General features: G+C 39.6%; 1 protein-coding gene across 4 annotated transcripts in view; it reads left to right on the top strand.

Annotated features, from left to right (window-relative positions):
* Nucleotides 1-24,263, top strand: part of TM9SF3 (transmembrane 9 superfamily member 3) — a 58,992-nt gene that overhangs the window by 3,168 nt on the left and 31,561 nt on the right. The window contains exons 1-3 of one of the 4 annotated variants that reach the window (XM_068950324.1): nt 1,097-1,189; nt 11,937-12,132; nt 23,185-23,307. In XM_068950324.1, coding sequence (XP_068806425.1) covers nt 11,967-12,132; nt 23,185-23,307 — 289 coding nt within the window. In that variant the 5' untranslated portion in view covers nt 1,097-1,189; nt 11,937-11,966. Of the gene's footprint in view, nt 1-1,096; nt 1,361-11,936; nt 12,133-20,757; nt 20,852-23,184; nt 23,308-24,263 lie in introns of those variants that run through there. The other 3 variants (XM_068950323.1, XM_009671326.2, XM_068950325.1) reach the window with 3 other exon arrangements.

Consider the following 24,263-nt stretch of genomic DNA (forward strand, 5'->3'; position numbering starts at 1 on the left):
TCCTTTAACCTTGGACTTACAACTTGAGATACTTTTAAGTAAATGTACAGGTTTGCAGACTCGATCTTAGCCAGTACTGACAGAAAACATACCATTTTTTCCAGTTTGGGTACGGTTTTGTCCCCCTCATGAGTACATGCTGTCCTTACAGGTGTATGGCATTTTGCACTTCAGAATTGTGTTGATGAATTTGTTAGGCTTCTACAAGTATTTTTGAAAAATGGACCACTTTTTATTGTTGTTTTGACTATATTTGTACGTTGCCCTGTGGCATAGAGCGCTCTGTGTCAGGTTGCACTCTTATGATTTAAAATGGTTTTATCAAATCAATTAAAACATAAATTGTGCTTCAATAAAGTCATATTTAATGCCATAGTTTTTTTAAAAGCCTGTATAGTTTATCTGGATTTTAGATATTGACTGACTCTCAATTTTTTTCATTTTCTTTGCCCTTGTTGAACACCTCCAGTATTGACCATTTACGTCAATGCTGAAAATCTCTTTGTAAGGTTTTTCAGTACAGGAAAAACATGCTTATGTGGACTTGCAAAGGTGTTAATTATCGGACAGTGCTTCTCAAGGTCAGTGCGACATGCACTGTCCACGAGAAGATGCATCCGTTCGCAGGTGGGCGAGCTGTGCCTCCCTGGTGGCAGCCCGGCATCCCCCCTTCTCCCGGGAGTGCAGTGCGAGCATCGGTCCGTTTCCGTGCAGCCACCCAGGAGACAGAGCTGGGGCTGCAACATTTTTGCGGGGATCTCTCGGATGTTGAGAAGAGGCTGTCGGCACGTTGCGCCTCAGGAAGCCCGTGTTTTGCAGCTGCAAAGGCGGGGAGCGACGTTTCTTCCACCTTTGCGCGTTATGTTCTGTGCCTGCCCTTCGGCCGCCCCCTCGGCTCTCCCCGGCGCGCCGACTGCGGTAGCAGCCACGGCTCGCCATGGCACCACCGGCCCCGCAGCGCTTCGGGGTGGCGGCTTTACTGTGGATGGTTGCGGACATGTCCCGGCCGGCAGAAGTGCATTTCCCAGCCGCGGCCCCGCACCGCCTCCTGTGCGGGCGGGCGAGCGGGCCGGCCGACCCCCCCCCTCCTGCCGCCGCCGCGCTTGGCTCCTCGGGGCCGCCGTAGGCGCCGCGCTTCCGGTGTGCGGCAGGATGACGTGGCCGGGGGGAGCGGAAGTGGCGTCCGCAGGTCGGCGTTGGCGGCGGGGCGCGGGCCGGCTCGGCGGCGGGGCCTGCTGCGTGCGCGGGGACGCCCAGGGCCGAGATGGCGGCGCCCGGCCTGCTGATGTGCGCGGCCGCCGCCGCGCTGCTCCTGCTCCGCCTGCCGCTGCGCGCCCGCGCCGACGAGCACGAGCACACGGTGGGTGGTGGCTCGGCCGCGGCCCGGCCCGGCCTGCTCGCGGCCTGGCGGCGGCGGCGGCGGCGGGGCAGCGGCGCGGGTCGCGTTGCGCCGCCTGTGCGGCGAGGCCCCGGCCGGGCCGGGCCGCGCCGGGCTGGAGTCGCGCCGCGCCTGAGCGCCGGCCGCTTCCGGGCGGGGGTGCAGCAGCGCGAGGCGGAGCGAGGCGCCGGGGCCTGGGCAGCGCCGCCGGGCGGCGGCAGCGCGGCCGGTGTCCTGGCGGGTGCGAGCCGAGGAGGGGGAGCGCGGCCGGGGGCTCGCTGGCGCGGAAAAGGGGTCGGTGAAAACGCTCTTGGCTCGAGCGCTGAGCTGTTGTCGCGTCGACAGTTGTTCTGAAGCGCTTGTAACAGCTGAGGAGCGTCTGCGCGGAGTGAGCGGCGTTGCCTGATCCGTTTCTGGTTTCGCACCCAAGTGCTGTTCCCTGTGTTTTGGGGGGCGGGACGGTGGACGTCTGTGCTGTACACCGAGATGGGATGTTGGAACAAGGCTTGGTTGAAAACCATCTCTGTTTCCTCAGCAGTGGCGTGGATGAGAGCGTGTTTGGTTAAATGCAGTATCGGTCTGTTGGAACTCTTTTATGTTCTTGGGTAACTTAGGTGGTGAACGCTTGGTCGGTTTCTTACAGTAGCTTTTCCAAGGCATGGCAGGCTTAAGAAGTATTTTTAATAAAGCAGGTAAACAGCACTGATTTTTTTTGCCTAAGCAATGCTTAGTTAAAAAGCTGCATAATTCTATGCATTTCTGAGGCTTTTGAAAACTGTTTAGGATTACTTTTATTTTATTTGAAGCTGATGGATTTATTGTTGTTGCTGTTAATAACAGAAATATCGGACTGATATTGAGCACTTTCAAGGAGCAGGTGTTCTTTCTACTAGCTTAGCTGTCCTGGTTTGGTAGCTGAATCTGTTTTTTAGAATCAAGTCTCTGCTGAGATGAGGTGGTTTTCAGCATAGCCTTGTAATTTTTTTTTTTTAAGGCTTTTCAACTTGTGGGCTTCCTAGTCATTCATTTAATATTAGTAGTCCTCTGGGGAGAAAAGTATTTCATAAAACCGTCATGGAATTTTTAGAGTTTCCTCTTCAAAAGTTTATTTTTCTGATGGTTTTTAGGTCTTTTGAATAATTACCTAAACAATTACTAGTGAAAAGAACAAATTTCTTGGTAAGACGTGTTTTCCTGTGTGTGTGGTTTTTTTTCTCTCCTTATAAATTACTCAAATCTTTAGAGTTGTAACTCTGTCCTTAAGGTTTTATTATTCCAGTACACGCAATGATTGCTTTAGTAATACCACGTGGTAGATTAGAAATGGTTGACATGAGGTCTTTATTTGGAAGGCTATCTCTTTATTTAGATATTTTGATAATATTATAATTTTTGATAATATTTTGATAATATTATACAGATGATTGGAGGCAAGCATTAATCAAATAAAACATGAATAGTTTTTTTGGGTTGTTTTTGTTTTGGTAGTACACTCTGTCTGAGATTAAGACTCTTAGGGAAACGCTCCTTCAATAAATTTTCAGTTTTGAAAGTGATTGTGGTTGGAAGGTGACTCCTTCTGCATCCTAAATGTTTTGTTATGTTTTGAAAGCTCTGCTTACTTTCTGGGAAGTGGAGAGGGAGAAACAGTACACTGATTCAGGAAAACTTACTTTTAGTAACTTTAGACCCTAGATTTTTACTGACTTTATGACTGAGCCCTATTCATAGGGATATGCAATGTTGTGCACTGCTGTTCCCTTATTAATTCTCCTACTGGCAACTTCATGTTCAAATGCACCCAGTTGTGTGTGGGTGAAGGAGTATCATTATATCTTGCCACAGTTTTTTAGCTGCAGGTGTGCAGTATCTTACCTACATGCAGCATGCATAGGTATTTGCAAATACTGTATTTTCCTCAGTGTTAACAGGTTAATTTTTAATTTGTTTCCTGCAACTATAACTACTACTACGAATCAGCTGTTAAATGTTTTATCTGTATTCTTTGTTTTATAACTAGGGAACTGTATAGGCAAATATTATAAGAAGGTAACTGTGGGGAGAAGGAACTGAAAACGAAACTCTAGAATGACAAATTTTAGTGTTTCTGGTAGCACTGGATGTGGATAGGTTTATCAGATCAATAGGTAACATTTTCAGAAAAATAATATTTTATCCTAAAGTTGAAGTAGTATTTAACAACTATATCTGCATTTCCTTAGGGAAAGAACAATACCAATGTGGTCATAAATGTCTAAACCTCCATCTTAAAATCAACAGTAAGCCAAGAGCAGTTGGGATTTGACACAGTGTTTAAAATCTTCATTATTAAAAAACAATGCAGCAGCATAACTTCAGACAATGGCAGAACAATTCACCACAAATGAACTGAAAACTTTTCTGATGATTCTTTAACTTATTTTGTTCCTTTGGAGAGCATTATGTGCTTGCGTTTTGCCTGTACTCTCATAATTGTACCATTTGACCATTGACTGTGGACTTATGGAAGTCATGCTCTGGATGAGTTACGGGTGGCCTTATCACAGTGTCATCTGGTCTTGCAGAAGCAAGGTGATGTTTTAGGGTTGATGCGCCTGTGCCTGGTCTTTGCTCTCGTGTTTTCTGTTGTTAAACTTGGTAGAGTTGAAGATAAAATAGACAAACAGTAAAAATACCCTGAAATACTGTGGGATTTCTCTTGTGGAAGAAGAGTCTAGGGAGTGGATTGCCTTTTTATTGTAATGCTGTTTTTAATTATCAATGCTGGGTAAGTGTGGAAATACCTATTACAAGCAGGTTTTACTCTTTATTTGTCATGTACCAGAATTCCTAGTTTGTAATATGATTGAGAAGAGTGTTATTTAAGGGACTCCTAACCAGATGTAGTACATTAAAATATGAAACTTGTTTAAAATTAGTACATAAAATTACCATTAAATCTGTGTGGTATCTGCAAAATGTCAGCTAGAGGAAGACTAGGAAACACTTCAGTGCAGATAAAATACATCTTTAAATACAAGATTGCGTGCAGACAAGTGACCTAATTCCTTTCTGGAGTTCTTGTGGTTACGTTTTGAAGAGGTGAAATGTCACAGAAGCTGGACTCGGTATGCCTGAGCAACCTCTCACATCTGGGAAGTGCAGAAGTAAAAGGCTTGTTTGGCCTGTGTGAACTGTGCTACACAGTGACTGTTGTAGCTGTGTTTTGACCAGGCCTAACATTCAGCAAGAAATGATGAGATGTTACTAGAAATAACCTGCTCTACCCAAATGAGAACATGAGGCTGAAATTAACAGTTACATAGACTGTGGATATGAGCGGCAATAATTGAGCGTTATCATAATGCTTGATAGGCAGAATGTCTGTAAGATCCTGAGATAGACGCCTCAGATATTACTCAGCTTATCAACTGGTTGTTGCTTCTCTTGCTGCTCCCATTATTTCTTTACTATTTCCTGTCCTGCTTCTGCAGTTTTACTTTGCCATTGAAAGATGTTGGTCCTTTTCTCTATGAGATATATGCTAGCGTTTAAGGGACTACATTCTGGAAAGCTAAACTCCAAACTTTGGCTTGAATAAAGGAGTAGAATTGCAAAGGGCCTGAAAGAAATGCTCTTGCTTTGAAATTATTTTGCTGAATTAACACATAAGATTTAGTAGGTGTAATGCTCTCTGTCTCTGTCTCTGACACTTTTTACAAAGTGTTTTTTCATTGTTGAAAAGAATACCAAAAACTTCTTCCCTACCAGTCTCTCATCCTTTTCTGCAGCCTTTCACTTAATGACTTAATCTAGCCCTAATTGTTTTATAGAGTAAATAGCTTATTTCCAGGGCTGCCATGCTAATTTCTACAGTTATATAGTATAATATATATACAGTTATTATAAAGAGAATGTTACCCTGTGTTCCATTTCACATGAGTGTACTATGGGGTAACAGGAAGGAAAGATACAGATATAGATATGCTCTGGTAAAGATATTGTTATACTTGAGTTGTTTCTAAACCATATAGATGTATGGAGATAGTCTTTGCACTGAGCTTCAAAATGGTGCACAGACCCAAGTTCAGTAGTCGTCTATATTATCAGTTAATGGAAGTCCACGCTCGGGCCTGTATCATTGCATATCCTTTTTGTATCTTTTGATGTATCATTTTATTAGACTCTGAGCTATATGCAGGATCTTGTCCTTTGATGTGAAGCAAAACCAAAAGAAGTTAGCAGTGTGGAGGTTGCGGTATCTTATTCGTTCACCTCTTTTGGCTTAGTGGCATGTGCTCAGCTGTCCTATCGATAACTATATTCTTAATGGAACGCTGGTGTCCATCTTCTGGCTTCTGAAAAGCTGCCTTTCCACCGTCTAATTCTGTGCAAAGGAGGCTGGAAAGAGAATGACAAGCAAAAAGGAGTTTATGCAATGGCTGTACCTCACTACACCAAAATAACCGTCCTTTGTACTAGAAAGATGTTTAGTGTTTGTGTTCATAATGGATAAGTATAAAATTACCTTAATTGTGACTCTAGAAACTAAATTTCAGTCATTTGAATAATCTGGAATTTACTCTGCAGACTGTTACTTCAAATTATTTTACCATTTGACATGTTATTTCATAACTGCTTGTAGTAATGAAGCCCCTGTTGCAGCCCTCAGTAGTTTTGATACAGTTGAAATAGGAATGTACTTGTTTCTTTTCTAAAAATCCTATGGCAATGTTGGGTCAAATAGTGACTTTTCAATGTATGTGTAATGAGAACAGGAAATTTCTATTTAGCTTGTTCAGGAGCTAGCTACTCTAGCTGAAGCAACTGTAGAATTTAACTTGCTAGACATTTGGCATAGATATTATTGGACATTGTAGCTGACTTTCTTTTGTTGCCTACCTCGATAGGGAGGTCTTGAAACTTTTTTTTTTTGTTTTGTTTCTTTTGTTTGTTTGTTTTTCCTGGAATTTGGAGGAATTTGTCATTGAATCCAAGTATTTTACCCACTGATTATGTAGCAGAAGAGAAGGAAGACGTCACACTGTTTCAGTTGCTTGCACAAGGAAGCTTTATATTGCTGTATGGCAGTTTTTAAAAGAGACCATCAGTCGTCTTCATGGCCTGCCTTATTCTGTGCTGGTTATGACTATGAGGTATTGCTGACTTGGCTGTTAAGGTTAACGGAAGTGAATAGGATTTTTATTTGTTCTGTTGCATTCAAAGCTCACAGGGTAAAATGGAGCAGTTGCTTATCAGCCAGTATCACAATAGGAAAAAATAAAAATGCAGGGTTCAGTTTTATCGTTTTGCCCAGTGTGTTTAAAGCTGATCACTTTCTAATGAAACGAGAATAGTTTTTTAGTATGTTCTTTCTGCCGAGAATTAGAGATGGTGCTCTTGAGGTGAAACTTGAGCTGAAACTTTCTTCCTGTATTCTGTGGCCCCTAGATCTCCACAGTCTGTAGAGGACTCCAAATGCCCTGAAATAATATACAAAGGGGCATGCAGTAGTTGAAACTATTGCAAGACTGTTGACGAGTAGGCTGGCCAAAATCTTACTGGTACTGATAACAGCGTACCTGACTGCCATGGCCCCCTTGGAACCCAGTCGCTCTTTAGCAGTTTGTTGTACGTGATCTCTTTTTCACAGCATGGGCATGTTTGCTGTAAGGGCCCTTGTACCTTAGCTTTCTCCAAATCTAGAAATCCTCATATGGAGGTGACAGAACAGGCCTAGAGGATACTGTAGTCCTTTATCTTGTCTCAATAAGAACTTTTTTCTATGGTTGCTGCCATTGAGTGTTGTTTGTTTTAAACACTTTGATATTGAGAAGGCAGTAACGCAGGGAAGTACTTGAACTCTTTGATAGCACTGAGCTCCTTGCCACCAGATTACCCTACTAATAAAAGAGGGGTAATAATACCAGCCTTTGACGTATATTGTTCTTCTATCTTCTGACGTTTTAAAGAGTGAAAAAGTGATGGTGGGCTTCAGTGTGGTGCGCCAAATGGCTTTGTGACTGCCCTGTCCTTTAATTGTGTGGGACTGAGCAGCCCAGACGAAGGTAAGTTTTAGAAGAAGGAAAGTATAAAAAGGAAAGTTTTAAGAAATCGGATGGGGAGGGTTGGCAGAAGTATACATTGCAATATACAACTTTCTGATGTGGGAAAGCAACCAAGCTCCCCTCCAGACTTACCAAAAGATAGAAAATAGCTGCAGGCTTGGTCAGCTTTGCTCTTTAGGCCCCAGGGCAAAATACGGCATGACCGAGTCATGCTCACCTGTCTGTTCCAATCTGTAGGTGTGACTGCAGAGGGAGTAGAGGCAGCAATTAGAGGGTTTGCTTTGAGGGAATAGATGTCTTTCCCAAAGCTAATGAGAAGTTCTACCATGTAATGGATTTCCAAGACACTAGATCATTGGGAATCTGCTTCCTATTAGAAGCCATTCAGACTGGGTTTTGTGTCCAGTGAGAATGGTTTACTGCCGTATCTGTGGGCAGTGCTTTTCTAGAGAAGTACCTTTTACCTCATAGGGAACAGTGACATGGATTTTTCTTTCAAAGGCAGCAAGTTTGACATGGCTAGTAGCTGTATTGTTATGAGGACACATAGATGTTCAGTTCCAGCATGTTCACAGAAATGCAGATTTTTAGTGGCTTCTTTCCATCCTTTCAAATTTTGTTTTCAGGATGGTTTGTATGACTTTCTCTCCTCAGTTTTGGGGTCATTTCTTCATAGGCTTCATGTGTGAAGGGACTTTAAAGCCAGTTTATATTTCGCTGTACTTTATTTCCTTGCAGTCACTGGTCCAACAGTGCTTTTGCTTACTGTAGTGGGTAATAGTATACAACCTCTTGTGGCCCTGTATTGGAAGAATGGCATTTACAGTGTAGTTAATACTTCCAAGTGTGTTAATACATCCATGTATATATTAGTAGTTTTAGGGGACATTTCTAAATTTAGATAAATTTCTAAAGATTTTAAAAACATCAGCCTTTTTCTAAGAGCCTAAATAACGATAGGAACTTCACCAATTTGTGAAATTAAAAAAGGAAGCAGTTTCTTTGACTTGCTGTAAATAAATTTTCCTGATACTTTTTAATGGTGTGAAGAAAGATAGTGACAGATGTCTCAGTTGTAAGGTTGTAACACTTTGCACATAAGTTTACAATGCTATTTGGATGTATGGCAGCGCACAGATAGGAGAGTGCATCTCCCCACAGAGAGTTGCTCTGAAAAGCTCCATTTAAGATACTGTTCTTGAAAATAGGGAATTTTCTTTCCAGAAGTGTTACGAATTGGTGAGGTGCAGGTCTTCAAATACTTTTTGTGTTAGGTTCTTCACTGTATGGGAATGTGATAGCAGTCAAGGAATTATTTCTTACTGGAATGGTTGTAGCTTTCCTCTTCTGATTATTTTGCTCTGTGAAGGCTTAAGTAGACATTATAACATAGGATGTCCTAAATCCTGGACTTCTTGAACAAGGTAGAGATGTGTTCATTCTTGTATCTTATTCTTGATTATCAGATCTAGTCAGTCTTCTGTATTTTTCTTTCCCTCTAGAGGAAAGAAAACTGCATAACAACTAGACACTTCAGCTTCTAGATTTAAAGACATGCTGTACTATGCTGTTACCTGTCCTTGTACGCTTTGTTTAAATGAGGTGTCATAGGTAACTGATGGGGAAACACTTTGAAACCTGAAAGTCCATTCATGGGATTGAGAACTAGCAGAAGCCAACGAGTGTGGACTTAATGGATTGCAAATTTCAATAACTAGAGACCTGCTGATTGTGAGTGAGTCATAGCCTCGTAGTGCCAAGGAGTACTGTGTTATTCTGTATAGCAGTCCTGAGCAGTTTTCTCTTTAGCTGTTTTTCTGGGACGGTTGTGAGAAAGGAGAAAGAAAGTAATAAAAATGGAGTGAATTCTTTGATTATGTTTGGTTTGGTTTGGTCCCTTTTCTCTCCAGAGCAGATTTGACAGCATCTTGGAGTCGGTGTAGAAAAAAATGCATCCTTTTGCTGTCATATTTCTCTTCTACCTTGCATTGAATTAGATTCTAGGAGGCCTGGAAGGAGGTTTCAGCATAATGCGGATAAGGGACGGGCAAAGACCAAAGTTATTTTTGCAGTTGATGCAATTATAATGTAGTTGCATAATTAGATCTGAACAAGAAACAAGATGATTTTGAATAATGTGCTTTCTTTCAGTAGTTGTATGTGTAGAGAGGTGTGTTCTTCCTCTTGCGTGAAGCTGATCTGGCATAGTTCCAAAAAACGTAGATGTCCCAACTCAGCATGAAGCAAGTCAAAAACAAGCAGCTAAGTAAAAACAGTAGTCAACACGTTCTTTTTTCAGTCACTAAGATGAGTTCACAGATTGTCATATCCATATTGTCATAATCCATTCCCGAAGGTTGTATGGAGGTATAGCTTGGGTTATGTGAAAGCTGTTGCATTAGAAGGAAATAATGCTAAAAACTAGGGTATCAACAGGTTAAGATCATTTTGAGAAAGGGCTGAAGATGTTTTTGTAGCTGTTAGAGGAAGGAACGCAAGTCAGGCTAGGTGTAACAGGATATAAAGAAGTAAGAACCAGTTTGTCCCTTGCCGCTTTGGCAGCGAAAGCTAGAGGTGATGTTGTAGTGAGGACTGTGCTATCTGCTTCTGCCACTGAGGGGACCTGTAATTTTTTTTTATTTCCACTTTTTTTGGAAGTTGGGCAGCGGTGCTGCACTGTTATAACCTTCCTGGCTGGCGGCAGAGAGAAGGAGTTTCTACTTTCTCTTGCTCTGTTGTTTGCTTCCTTGCTGACCTTTTTTACCCTTCAGAATGGTTTCAGAGTGCGTGCTCCTTTCTCAGGCAAATTTGTGAAACTGGTAAGTGTTTGATCTTTGCTGTTGCTCAGAATGAAGTTTTCCTGTTGAAGATAGCTCAGGTAAGATGCAGGAAAGACCCTTTGCAGCATTGTAAACAAAAGAAATTGGGCTCGTACTTGAAGTGACATATTGGGGTGAAGTGATTAAATTACCTCCTAATGTGCTTGTTTAAATTCCTCAATTTAACTTCTGAACACCTCATCTCAAGAGTTTTATGCATTCCACATGTAGCTACTCATTTCTGAGTTAACCTGTCAGTATAACAATGATTATTCAGAATAAATGGAGCTGAAGGACCTTGGTCCATTTGTTAAAAATGGAGATGCACAACTGTATTCAGTATTTTAACTGTTTTTTGAAATAGTTATGACTAACAGTTGACTTTCTTTTCCTCTCTGACGTGTTCTGTGTTTGCATATTAGTCTTAAAACAGTACTTCATTCTTGTGTACTTTAAAAAAACTGGAAAACCAGTATCTATATGATGATTATGCTTGCAATGGTGTACAGTTATGAGCAGCCTTAAAGCTTAGATCAGTATACCTCCTAATGCGTTGAAATTAGCATAGATGAAGGAGTTGTGTTGGGTGAGCAACGCAACTTTGCGGTGACCAGCAAACCTTTTACCTCATCCAGGTACGTAAAGATATAGTGCAAATAATGATTTCAGATCAGTTCCTTCTTCTGAATTCAGGCAATATTTGCATACTGATAGACAAACGGGTCTAAAGACTGTGTTTGTTAAAAGTTGTATGGGCTTGGAAAAAAAAAGTTACTGGCTCCTAGCCAAGGACTAAGTTTTACTGGCTGACAGCAGCTGTGGAAAGGAAAGAGTGAATGTTCTTCCAAAGAATTTGGTGGCAACCACCAGACTCTTTGCTATTCTAGTTTTTCACTATGAGAATGTTGGAAATGCATCAAAATACAGTCCTTCTGTCTGACGTTTTTGTCTCTTGGCTACTCTAAGTATGCCACAGTTGAATTTCAGTACTCTGTAGAAGGCATTGCTTTCTTCTCAGGAATTTTGAATGTAAAAGGTCACTCTTGCTTTGGACTGTTACAGAAAGCATTGCGTTTTGGGAAAATACAGTATACCTGTGATCACTGGAACTAAGGAAGCCTGACTTCCCACAGACTTTGAGTCCAGTTTGATTTTTGCAGTGGAGTCCAAAATAATATGAACTCTCGTATCTTTCAAATGGTTGGCCCGTCTGTAAGATCTCTCTCATCAGCAGTTGGCTGATTTGCTTGATAAGATCTTGTCTAACAAGATGTTAGTTCATGGTATTTCCTTCCCCTCAGTGGAGGAACTCGCAGAGTTTTGCTTTTAGCTGCAGTGTGTTTCACGGAATTTGCAGAAACACAATTATTGTTGAGACTGGTACTTTTTTTCCACTTCTGCTGTTTCTCCTGCTTCTCCATCAAATTTGTGTGACCAGTCCTCCTCTTCTGTTGTATCAGTGATAGTCTCTAAGAAACTGTATGATCAACTAAAACGTTTTTCATAGGAAAGCTGGCTGAAAGTCTTGTTGTAGAACCCCCGCCATCTGAAAGGCAGAAACACCAGACTGACTTTAAGTGTAACTGCTGCTTGTGGTTGAACGCTCCTGCCTCGCTAGTTAATATGGATGAGAGATGCTCTTCATTTAATTCTGCTGGGCTTCCCATCTAACTCAGTAACTTTATCTTTCAGTACCAAGATAAAGAAGAAGTTGTTTTATGGATGAATACAGTAGGACCCTACCACAATCGCCAGGAGACGTACAAATACTTCTCTCTCCCTTTCTGTGTGGGATCAAAAAAAAGCATCAGCCATTACCATGAAACCCTAGGAGAAGCACTGCAAGGAGTTGAATTGGAATTTAGTGGTCTTGACATAAAATTTAAAGGTAAGCATTTGAAAGTGCGATTGGTCGCTTATTTTTAGTTAGAAGAACTGAAAGTTTACTGCTGCTAGCTACTGAGTGTTTTTCATACTGTTGTTTGAAAATCTCTGTACGATTACCTAATACAGATGACTTTTAAATACTCTAAGCTTTTATGTATATGTCCCTTAAGGAAGATGTTTGCAGTGGATATATACTTCTGAAAACTGATTATCATTACTTTTTGTAGAGTAAAACTGGGCTCTCTGAGTATTGAGTGATTAAAGTATATTTGCAAGCTGAAATCTTTGACCCATAACATGCATGTCATATGTGCAGTGTGTGCTGAATGATTGCTCAAATCAGTAAATAATGTTACATGGAAACAGCAATGGAATGTACTTTTCTTTTTTTATAATGTGGGAAGTTGTCACTGAGATGTGTAACTCTATCCACATCTTCTCTCAGAAAGTCGTACCATAAAATATTGGATTTTTTTTTTAGTATGAAAACTTGTTTCATAGAACATAGCATATGGTTGTTTTGATAATGTTTTTAAAAAACTAAATCAATTTTAATAGAGTAAATTATTTGTATGTGAATCTGTTATGTTTGTGAAAAAGGAGATGAAGGTGAAGGGTGGTGAAAGTGTTTGACCATTTTTCAGATCTCTTGCTGCCCCAAAATTTACTTACACGCTGTAATTATAAATTATGAAGATGGTTTTTTTTCTACGATGTTGAATGCTTGCAGATCCTCTGCAGTTGGAACAGGTAGCAAGTGCTCAACATCTCAAACTTGTGCCCTAACACAATATTCATTATTGTATTTGTTGTATTCTTTTCCTTCCTGTCTAGTTTTAAATGTTCTGTAGTTGGAATGCTTTTGCTTTTTAATTAAGTTATTAAAATGCACTGTACAAAAAGCAGCTTTTAAAAAGTCAGAATGAAAGCACTGCTGCTGTTAATTTGCTTTTATATATGTTACTCCAACCTTTATTTTTTTAAATGTTGGATACCATAAATATGGATAAAGTCAAAGAAATGACTTAAAGTTAACAAGTAAGTTTTGATTCCTGTCTGTGAAATGAATAGAAATCAATTTTAAAGCAGATGATGAGCAAGGGAAGATGCATGCCTCAGTGGAGAGGTGGGAAGCTTATTCTGGCTAATGGGAGAACTGGTCTTTGCGCTCCTGATGAACCACATGTTAATGTGTTTTAGTATTCAGTAATATAAAGACAAAGTTGTACAGTTGTGAGCTATCTTGGGAACATATGTTTCGTATTCTTAGTAATACTTCCATACCTTTTCTGAAAGATGATTTGAAATAAAATTAGAGAGGAAAATTATATGAATTTATAATTTCCAGAAGGTGCAAGAGGTGCAATTTTTATACACATCTCCCTACTTCATAAGTAGTAAGTTTGGGGATTTAATTTGACAAGTTTCTATGATTTTCCCTTTCAACTGCTATAACAGCTAGTATTTATATGCTTGATTACAAATTCTCTGTGTTCTTTTAAAACATACTCCAATCTTGTTGCTGAGGAAGCTCTCTGTTTGAGAAGCAAAGCCATTGAGATCAGTGGAACGAAGCTTTTCGCAGCCAGAATATTTTTAAGAGTTCTGAGAGAAATTACTATACCAAATGCAAACACGAACAGCATTGCATCTTGCATCTGCTGTCGGATACTAGTATCTAATAGTGCTAAGCCTAGTCAGACTTCTGCAAATAAAGCAAATGAGCTGAGTCAGTTAAATTTTTCCTGGTCGTTACCTGCATGGCACTAATGCAACTGCAAAAATTATGTTGTTCTCTTGCAGCTTTTGAAAAAGCTCCACGTCACAGGAGATGGTTCACATAGAGCAGTGTAGGCCAATACTGAGGAACTGAGCTGACTGGAGCAGCTAAGAATTTGAGGGTCGTGAGGATACAGAAGAACGCTTATCTTGCCATGCTTGGGGGGGTTGGATGTCAGTGGATGTGGAGGATATTGACAAATACTTTTTTCTTACTCTGTTTGTTCTAAAAGAGGTGTCCCTCGCTCCTTGTCTGCAGCCAGGAAGGACCTGATTTGTTTTTACTCTTGTTCCCTGCTCCTCACCCCGCTTCCATGCTGTTCCAGAGATGGCGTTTAACTACTCTTGTAAATACGTTTATTGGTGATAGGGGGTGACACTTCTACCGCAGAAGTTCTCTGGAGATTATTCATCAGTACCCGGAGTCTAGCTGTCTGTAACAGGTAGTTAATAGGCCTTCAAATAATAACAGATTGGTTTTGTCTATATTGAATTTAACATTCATTTTTTTTACTTAGTCCAATTTGTGTATCTATGTATGTTTTTTTTCCTCTTGAGGACTACTCTTCATTGCATCACCAGTACTTAACTGGATGAACGATTTAAAAATAGTATCTCGTTTGAGCACTTGCTGTCAGATAGGACTTAGTTTCTGTAAGTTATACAAATTTATCTAGAATTGGGCATCTCTGAAATAAGACTTGAGTATGCTTTTGTTATAAGCAGGATACATGAAATAGAAGATGAAATGTTTACTAAAACCGTAAAGTCTCATAAACTCTGAAGTTGCATCAGGACTAGCCTGTTTACATTAAAATGGACCCGGAGATGCTCCTTTCCTTTAATAAGGGAGCTATATTGGCGCTAACACTGGGAAACAATCCTATTTCTGATTTACAAGACTTGAATGTTGTGGAAAATTTTATTGAATGTGAGGGAAATAGTTTTCCAGCAAACATCCTAGGATATATTTGGAAACAAAGTGGAAAGAATGGGCAGAAGTTCAACATGACTGTCAAGCAAAGCTTTTATTGTCAGAATATGATAAATATCTTCTTTTACGGCCAGCTATATGTGTGGTTTAGACTTCTTTTAATTGCCACGTTCCTGCAGAGGGATTGTGTGTTACTCCAGTGACAAGAGCACTCTCTAGATGCAGCACCAGAATGGAAAAGAATGGAACGTTTCTGACTTAATGGCTGTTGCTGTGAATTATGGCGCTGTCTCCTTCCTATTCCTGCAGCAAAATACTACTTGTTCTGTCAGCATTTTATTCTCCCCTTCCTCCCCCTACCCCAATTTATTTCCCGAGCAGTAGCCACAGTAAACTTATTCCCTTAACCGTACCAATTTTTTGCTAGAGCAAGTCTTTCATTTTGTGAATGGAAGTACTGGAGGGGATCGTGCTGTTCTGTGGCTGGCTGCTCATCGCTTCCAACCTGGAACTTTCTGTCCTCTCAGGACTGCCGTTTTCCTTAGTCATGTGGAGGTGGTGACTTAGTAATCTGTTTTTATAGTGGCAGTGTTAAGATGATACCAAAGGAAGGGAATGGACTGGCTCAACATCAGCAGCTGGCTGAAATGCTTGAAAAAGTTTGTTCTTTAGAGGCACAAAAAGGCTAGAGCCCCAGCGGCACCAGGAGTACCTGCAGTTGTCGGGCTCGTCGAGATTTGTAAAGCGTGTTCTTCCTGAGAGAACAGGTGAAGTAGATGAAACTTTCAGTTTCTGTCTTTTGTCCCCTCTCATGACCACTTCCTAGTCTAGTCTTACGTGGTTTATTTTTTTCAGACCATTCCCTGCCATTTCTGAGGGAAATAATGCAAAAGTAGAACGTTAGATAAATCCTTTCTTCTTTACATACCCTCTCAAATACTCCTGTAAAATACTTGGATGATAGAGAAATTTGTTGCTGTTTCTGTAATTCTTTTGACTAACACTCAGGAAAAGAAATTACGTAGCGCCTGTTTTCTTGTGTAAAAATATGTGTGGCTTTGGGGACTCTGAATCTCCAGATCTTCAGTACATAAAAACTGGCATGTTCCTATTTGGTTAAGAGAAGTCTTTTGCAATTCAGAGCTACAGGAAGACAAAACAATTTCCAGACTTACAAGAATTAAGAAAAAGTTCTGTGGCTACTGTTCCTTGTGAGTGTTTTGGTTTGTTTGGTTTGATTAGGTCCCTGCCAGCTCAGTATACTTGTTGTGTCTTTTATAGTTCTTAATGGGTAAACCTGTTTCCCTTAAGCTGTGTTTTGCTTTGAGATTAGGAATTTCAGGCTGTGATTCACAAATGTTTGTGGTGATGGTTTGTCACACAAAACTTCAGATTTTCTGTTTTACAAATGATTTGTATTGTGAACAACTGAATGCGGTTTCTTCAGAGCTTGAGGTGTCTAGTCTGCCCATATTTTACAGGTGCCTTTTTGTGCCTCTCATTGCTTTGCCAGTGCACACCAGATATCTAGTTGCTATAGTGAGGCGCATTCTTCCAAACAGACGGCACACGCTCTCATTCAAAGTAGTCTTTGTATGGGTGCAAAAGAGTAGAGATCTCCGAAAGAATCAGGTGTCTAGGACTTGTGTGTTCTTAAGTGATTGATGTGTCAATACATTTCCCAATACACCATATCAAGGTTTTTAATCCTTTTGCAAGCATTAGGCTGAATTTTGCCTGGTCCATTACTGCTCTGGAACCTCAGTACTAATGGCCATAGGGAAGGATGTTTTATTCTGTCTTTAGCCTGTTGTTTCCTGTGTGTGAGTTACCAAAGGAACTGGCGGCGTATTTGTGAGAGCTGCGGTGTCCCTGCTCCTTTATGGTTAATGGGGAGGAGTGCAAAAAAAAATCCCATTGCAGTACAGGATCATTGTATGGAGAAAATGGTAGTCCAGTTCCTTCACGGGTGAGCCTGCGTTAGGGCAGCATTGGTGGAAACACTTGGGTTAATTTTGTACCTGTCTGTGTGAAATAAAGGTTAAAAATGATACAGGGAGTCCCATGGTTTTTAATTTTAGTGTTTTTATCAGTTTAAAAAAAAAAAGTGGCCCAGGGGAATGAGTACTGTTGTTACCAAGAGCACTGTGAATTTGTAAGCTAGTGGAGCTTTGCATGTAAAGTATTCAAAAGTACTATACTGTTTTCTAGTTAAAGCAGAATTTTGTATTTACTTATCTTAAAACAGCATAGATGGCACTGTTGAGAGAGTTCCTGTTGGTTAAGCCATTACATACTATGACTTGAAGGAAAGTAACTTGCTTCTGACCCTTGGAATATGAAAAGGTGCTTGACCTGTAGCTTACTGAAGTTAACTAAGGCGGTAAGGACCGTCCTGGAGTGTGGAACGCGCATGCAAAGGGGACGTACTGTCCTGGGAGCACCAAGAAGGCACTTTGACTTGTTTGCTGTACCACAAAAGAAAATACTAAAGCTGACAGAGTCACCTGTTGCAGTTCCTCCCTGGCGAAACATCAGTTGTGATTTTTCTTGTTTGTTTCTGGCGGTGAAGCCACGTGTGTCTTAGTCTGTGATGGGTCAGATTCTGTTATTTGTGTGAAACAATATGTGCTGCTTTTAGGTAATATTCTTGAATAATAGGTAATATTCTTGAGTAATTGCAAGACGACACATCTGTCACCTGAATAGACATTTTTGGGGGACTCTAGAATGGTTAGATGAACACGTTATCTCGAGGAGCTATTTGAGATCCCAACTGAAATTACTAAATACAGGTTATTTCATTTGTTTTGGCTGCCCTATGGATAGGGATAGTGAAGTTGATAGGTTTGTGAACCAAGCACATACATCTTATACTATCCAGTAGTGTCGTTGTCTTCACCTATGTTCTTTGTTTCTTTTTTAAATTAAGATATTGATACTCCCTGATATGGATTGTTGATTAGTATTGGACCAGCCATGAATTTAACTCTTAATGGAAGTCGGTGCAGGTATGAGATTTTCTAGAAAGTATATGGTATATAGTAGCTGGTTGATGACTTAAATGTGTGTCCAAGAGCTGGGAAGCTTTCTGTGTGTGTTTCTAATTTGTCCCTTGCGATCTGTGTCCCGATGATTAAAGATGGAAGGCAGTAATCTTCTTGCTGTTGCTGTTTAACACCAGGCGGTGATTTAGTACTTCTAGCATTGGATCTATACAGTGAAATCTGAAAGTGGCTCAACTCTGTTTTGCTATATTTGACCTGATACTAAAGGTATGAAAATAGACTTTTTTCAAATTTCAGCATGACAAGCATAAATTAAATGTAGCAATAGTTATTGGTACTTATTTAATAGAAGACTATGTAAAAATTGTTGAAATCCAGATCATCTTAGTATATGGTTTCCTTAGAGTAAAAACATAGAACAAAAGATGGCTATCTGAGGTGTTTTTTTTTTTTTTTTTTTTTTACAGGGTAGATAATCGAACTTATGATAGAAGTTATCATAAAACCAGTGCAATTTATATCCACTGCATACAGGAAAAATTAAGTTTCATAGACCAGCCATTAAGATTTAGCATTTATATAAACACTTCTCAAACTGTTTCTGTTCTGATTTGTTTGTTAAAATTTTAGCTTTTTGGTGACATTTTAATGGTAGGTTTTGTTCTTGACTGAAGTGGTGGTGTTCACTGTTTTGGGGGGTTGTTTTCTTTTTGTTTTACAAGGTAATTGGCTTATAGTGCAGAAATTGGATTTTTTTTTTTAATGGCTAAATTTGATCTTATTGTTGTGATTGATCCATTTCCCCCTTTCCTCCTCCCTCCCCCACCAGTGACTCAGAAATTGCTGTAATGAAATTGAAACAAAGTTGCTGGTGATATTTTTATCTGATTTTTGTTTCTTAAATAGAAACTTGTAAATTTGCACCAATGGCTTTACATGTTCTTAATTAAAGACCTGGTTTCAAGGAGTGCTGAGTATCTAATATCTGCAGCTGAAATAATTAAGAGCCGATCAAGTACCTTTCAATAAACTTTTAGATGCTTAAATATGCAATGAAAAACCTAACTATAGGGAGCTGATATGCAAAAGGTTGGCATGACTGTCTGAAAGAGTTGTGCAGATTTCCCTTGTGAATATCGGAAGTCGGATCTAAGTTCTGAGTTTACAGACTACTCGTGTCTTTCCTAAAGTGTTTGGGGCTAACAGCCACAGATATTTTTCCTCTTTAAATTGATGTTTTAAGAATTTGTCAAACTGAATTAGTTTCTTGAATTTGTACCCTGTTTTTTCCCATCTGGAATGGGAAAAGGGGGATTAGATGCAACTTCTGTGCTTAAAGAATTTGCTAGCCTGACTATCCTCCCCCCCGCCCCCCCTAAAAATACCGTCATCACAGACAAAGACAGATTTAGCTGAGGAATTATATATATATATTTATATCTTTTGCAGAATTGTTCTAAAAGATTAGCTTCTGCAATTAAAAAAAAAAAAAAAACTCCCTTCTGGCAGTTTAATCAGTGGAGCTTGCCTGTGTTTCTGAAATAGAATGAGAACCTACAAAATTGTGGCTTTGCAGAAATTTATCTGGCCAAAAATGAATGTCTGCACTTGGATGCTTGTTGTGGTGACTGGTGGGACAAATCTACAGTGTATTCGTGAATCCATGAAATAGTGTTTCCAATTGAATTTTAAGAACGTTTTGTGTGAAAGGAGACCTGTGAGTGTGTAGGATTGCTGCATTTCCCATTTGTTACTAGTATGGACAGTGCTGCTGTTATATCACAGGTCTCAAACCTGTAAAAATACCTTTGTGAAGGTAGGAAATTATTAATGTATGCTTATAACTTTAGGTTTTCACTTGGCTTAATTACCTTAACAAACTGAGTCTAGAGTAATGATACTTTTCATGTAATGTGTCAAGTTCTTTATTCAAGCAATGACATCCTAAGTCCTAGTGAATTTTTAAATACAGCAAACATTGACATCTTAGCAACTTCAGTGAGAGAATGAATATTTGTCATTGCCATTTGTACAAGGCCAATTAGAGAAGATGAATTTGAAAGGAAAAAGGAAATTCCCTGCCTACGACTTTTCTGCAACGCTTCTAGAAAATACGACAGCCATTCAGACTGCTGCCGCATGTTGTACTAGCGGAGGGTCAGATACCATACTGAGGGGTGTGGTTTATATAGCTGAGTAAAATTGAGCTGATCTGACTGTTCGTAGAAAGTTTGAAATCTGGCATAATTGCACCTCTTTTGTAATGAGTCTCATGCTATTGTAAGACTTTCTTAAAGTGCTACTGATGTCACTGAGGGTGTGTTATGTAGCAAATGTTGCCTCTCCAGTGCAAGTGATAAAGACACTCCATAAAACACATTTTTAACTCCACCCACCTTACTTTTAATCCAAGTTACGGTCATATCTAAAACATGCAAAACTTTAGATCTAGTACTGTGATGAAGTACAGTCTCCAGCTTCTCTAGCCGGTGAATGCTGTTCTAAGCTACTTTCACTTAATCGTTTCACACAACGGGCTTGAGCTTAACCATCTAGTAAGAATTTCTGCCCTGTAACTAAACCACAGCTTCAGCGTTGCCGGTGGCTGGAGGAAGGAGCACTTCTCTTTGCTCCCCTTGCCTGGGGCTCCTGGCCGAACTGTTTATGGCATAGTATGGCTGAGTTTACTGGCTTTTTGTGTATATGCGCTTGAGTAACTCTTACTCAACTGATCAGGATATCACTGTGAGGTCTTGTGATGTTCCAAATATCAAAAGTAAAATCCGTAAAAATGGATGAAGGCAGCTTGTGGTGGCATGCAGCAATCTGCAGCCTGAGTCAGATGTGACAGCAGTTGTGCCACTTCAAATAGTTTTTCAAAGTCTCTTTTTTTTTTACAGCAGCAAGAGCCAGTGCTTACATCCTGCAGCATTAGATGCAGAATGGCTCATTTCAGTTAGTGAAAAAAGCAAATTCCAGGGATCTGAAACTCCATGGAGGTACTTGGTAACCTATTACAATCTAATATCAAATTTGTTTTAGATAGTAAATACAAACAAAGGCTGCTATATTCAGAGTAAAATGGGAAAGGATCTCTAAAGAGAATATTTCTGTGTAGTTTGAGTGATTTTTTTTTTTCCTTTTAGTAATAGCGCTTGCTCCCATCCCTGTGTTATCCCTCAGTTGAGCTCCTACTGCTGTTTATGTAGCTGCATAAGAAACCAGTCAGGGTAGAGATCCAGTTAAAAATAGCCTCCCCCCCCCCCATTGCCCTCAGACCAGACTTTTGTGCTGTGCCAGAATGTAATGCTTCATTTAACAGATTCTACAAGATTATCATCTTAAGTACTTTTACTACTATTTTAATTCACAATATAATTATTTAGTTTAACCTCTATGTGTTGAAGCATCCCTCATAAGTAAACGTCTTAATGTTATAAAGACGTTATTTGAGTATAGTATGAAACTGTCAAAGAACGGTAATGAAGTGCCAAGTATTTGGGAGTTAATTCCCTACTTAGCAACAAATCCAGAAGGCAGGGGCTTCAGTTGCCTTTTTCTTTTCCCTTTTTTTTTTTCTTTTGTAGTTAATGCCAAGATGACTCAAAAAGATCTGTTAAGGAAAGAAAGTAGAGGCGTTTTTTGTGAGCATAGTCCAAAAAATACAGGATCCAGCTCAGTACAGGCATGAATGGATGCAACTGAGGCTTGGTTTTGTACGTGTTTGTTTCAGTAATGATGCCAATTTAATGCCTTTCATCTCTTGTTTGGACCAGTACAGATCTTGAAGATGTACTCTGTGATCTAATTGCCTTCTCAGGACCTTCAGGATATTGACTTGAACAGTTTTGGTTTTTCTCTCTTCCCAGCCTCTAAGTGACTTCAGAACAGCAAAATGTTTATTATCTAAGAAGTCAATCTGAAAAGTGATTTTTTTTTTTTAAAGTGAAAATGAAGCTTAGTGTGCTTTCATTAGGTCTTTGAAGGAGAAGGAGAAAAAAAAAAAAAAAGAAAATTTGAAGTTTTTCGCAGGGAATAAGACATGCATCTAGTCCAGGGCTATAGGAAGTCACTCCAGCTATGCAGGACTGCTTTTAGCGGGTTTCCTGCTGTCTTGCTTCACTGGGCTCTATTTTAGTTTTGCTTGTCCAGAGATTGTGTGCATACTTTCATGTTGAGAAACAGATGTTATCAGAGAGAGTGTTTTGTGTTGAAAATATTCTACTTATCTGTGCTTTTTCTGTGCAGGCCATTTCATTTTCTTTTTAAGCTTTAGAGTGTGATTAATGTGTGGAAGAGTTCAAGTAAGCTGAGTTTGGGCACAAACTGGAGCTGCACATGGGGCACAAATTAATGCTGTCTGCTAGAAATGGGTCACAGATCTCAGTGATGACAAGCAGGAGTAGAGAACGAGTGTTGTGTGGGTTTTTTTTTTTTTTTGCTTTATTCATTGTTTGGAGACTGAAAACATTCACTCAAGAAGTGAATTTTTTTAATCTAAAGGTGTTACTGCTTTTTTTTTTAATGTGCCCTTTTGTCTTGTTTCACTTGAAAAGGAAACATAAGGTAATAAAATTGGGGTACGAATACGTGCCTGCTAACTGCGTTACTTATGAGTTGTTGATGGGGGAAAAATAGCCGTCTAGCTTGAGGCAAATTTATTCTATTTTCAAATGCAGCCTTTTGTGCATTCTTTCGTGTTGTACCTACTTTTGTTTTCTTTCTTGGTTCTGTATGTTTTGTTTCCTCCTTTTATGCTTGTTGCTTGAGAATAGCTCAGAACTTTAAGGGGAGGGGGGTGTTTAGTGTGTTTTTTAAGGAGAATAGTATTCCTGGTGACAACAGGGGCAGTCAAAGAGCCTGGAAAAACTAAGATGAAGAGTTAACGTCTTAAACGTTTTGCTATTAATTTCATACCTCTCGGCAACATAAGAGTTCTCATGCTCTGCAGATCTTTCTAAGAGCAGGTGGGCTTCACAAACAGCTGCCGGTATTAGCTTGTCACTGACTTTAAATGGGTCCTCACTTAGGCTGTCCAGATGAAGCTGTCATCAGCAAATGCATCTTAAACTTCTGTGGGTGGAGCAGCAAAAGGATACTTTGCAGCCCTGCCTGTCAAGCCATGGGAAATTTGTGCATATTGAAGGCCAGAATTATAGGAACATTAAGTTGCTTTAGTGATTCCTTTTTAAAACGTTCCTTTCTGTTACCTACTTGAAGATATAGAACCAAGAGGGGTTAAAGACTCCAGAAATGTGTGTTAGCCCTTGGTTTCTGTTCATTTAGACTGAGCTCGTTAGTAAATCATTAACAGTGCTTTAATTTTTTTCAGATGATGTAATGCAGACCACGTACTGTGAAATTGACTTGGACAAAGGAAGAAGAGACGCGTTTGTGTATGCTATCAAAAATCACTATTGGTACCAGATGTATATCGATGACTTGCCGATATGGGGTGAGTGATGGCATGCGTTAACAACTTGACTGATCACCAGTCACAGAGGTGGGTGGCTGTGCTTGTGGGTTTCATGGATTCATTTCACTTAATGACTGCAATTCCTTAGAAGAATATTACAAGTATGTATGTTGAACTTTTATGTAAGCAAATAATAGAAATGACTTGAAGGATAATTGTGTTGAAAGAACAGTTCAATGACTTATACTTCTGAATTACAAAAACAATGAAAACCTTTTTTGTTTCTCAAGCATGATTTTAATAATACTAAGCTCTTAGGGTTAAATTCTTCTTTTAAATATTCAAGTAAGTGATAAGTAGGTACAGGAGGTCAGATACGAGGTCTCTGTCAATGTGTTCATGACTAAAATCTTGGTAAGCCTCTTTCATTGTTTCAGCTTTATAATGATAGTTTTTGAGTTTATTAATAAACACAAAGGTCTTCTGATTTACTTTTATGGTAATTTAGTGACTTTTAACTTTTTTGCCTGTATAGTCTGTCATTTTATCCAGTAGTTTTATTTCACTTTTTCCTATGTGGTTCATAAGATTACTTTAGAAATTTGCTCTTGCTGAGTAGTGTTAATCTAGTCTAAAAATGCTTGCTTTTTGAATCAAAAATATGTCCTTATCACAGTGCTCTCCTATGCTCTCTGTGACTTTTGTCACTCTGTTGTACCCTGTAATCATGTATTGAATATGTATGTTGTGCAGATTGCACTTCGGCTTATACTAAACAAAACCCTCAAATCCTAACCTCTCTGTTGTAGAACTAGATACAAATTGAAGGGAAAGGAAAAGCACCAAAAATTTTGTTCATATAAGGTCTTTGCCTGTGTTCCGAGAAAGAGGTATAAAATCCCAGAGTATACAAACCCCCAGAATACATACAAAATTTCAGTTCAAGCCACTTGCCAGGAGTCCTTTGATAGGTAATATGCTGAATGATGCTGCCC

The sequence above is a fragment of the Struthio camelus genome, chromosome 7 (assembly GCF_040807025.1).
Source record: "Struthio camelus isolate bStrCam1 chromosome 7, bStrCam1.hap1, whole genome shotgun sequence".
In the NCBI taxonomy this organism is placed as follows: domain Eukaryota; kingdom Metazoa; phylum Chordata; class Aves; order Struthioniformes; family Struthionidae; genus Struthio; species Struthio camelus.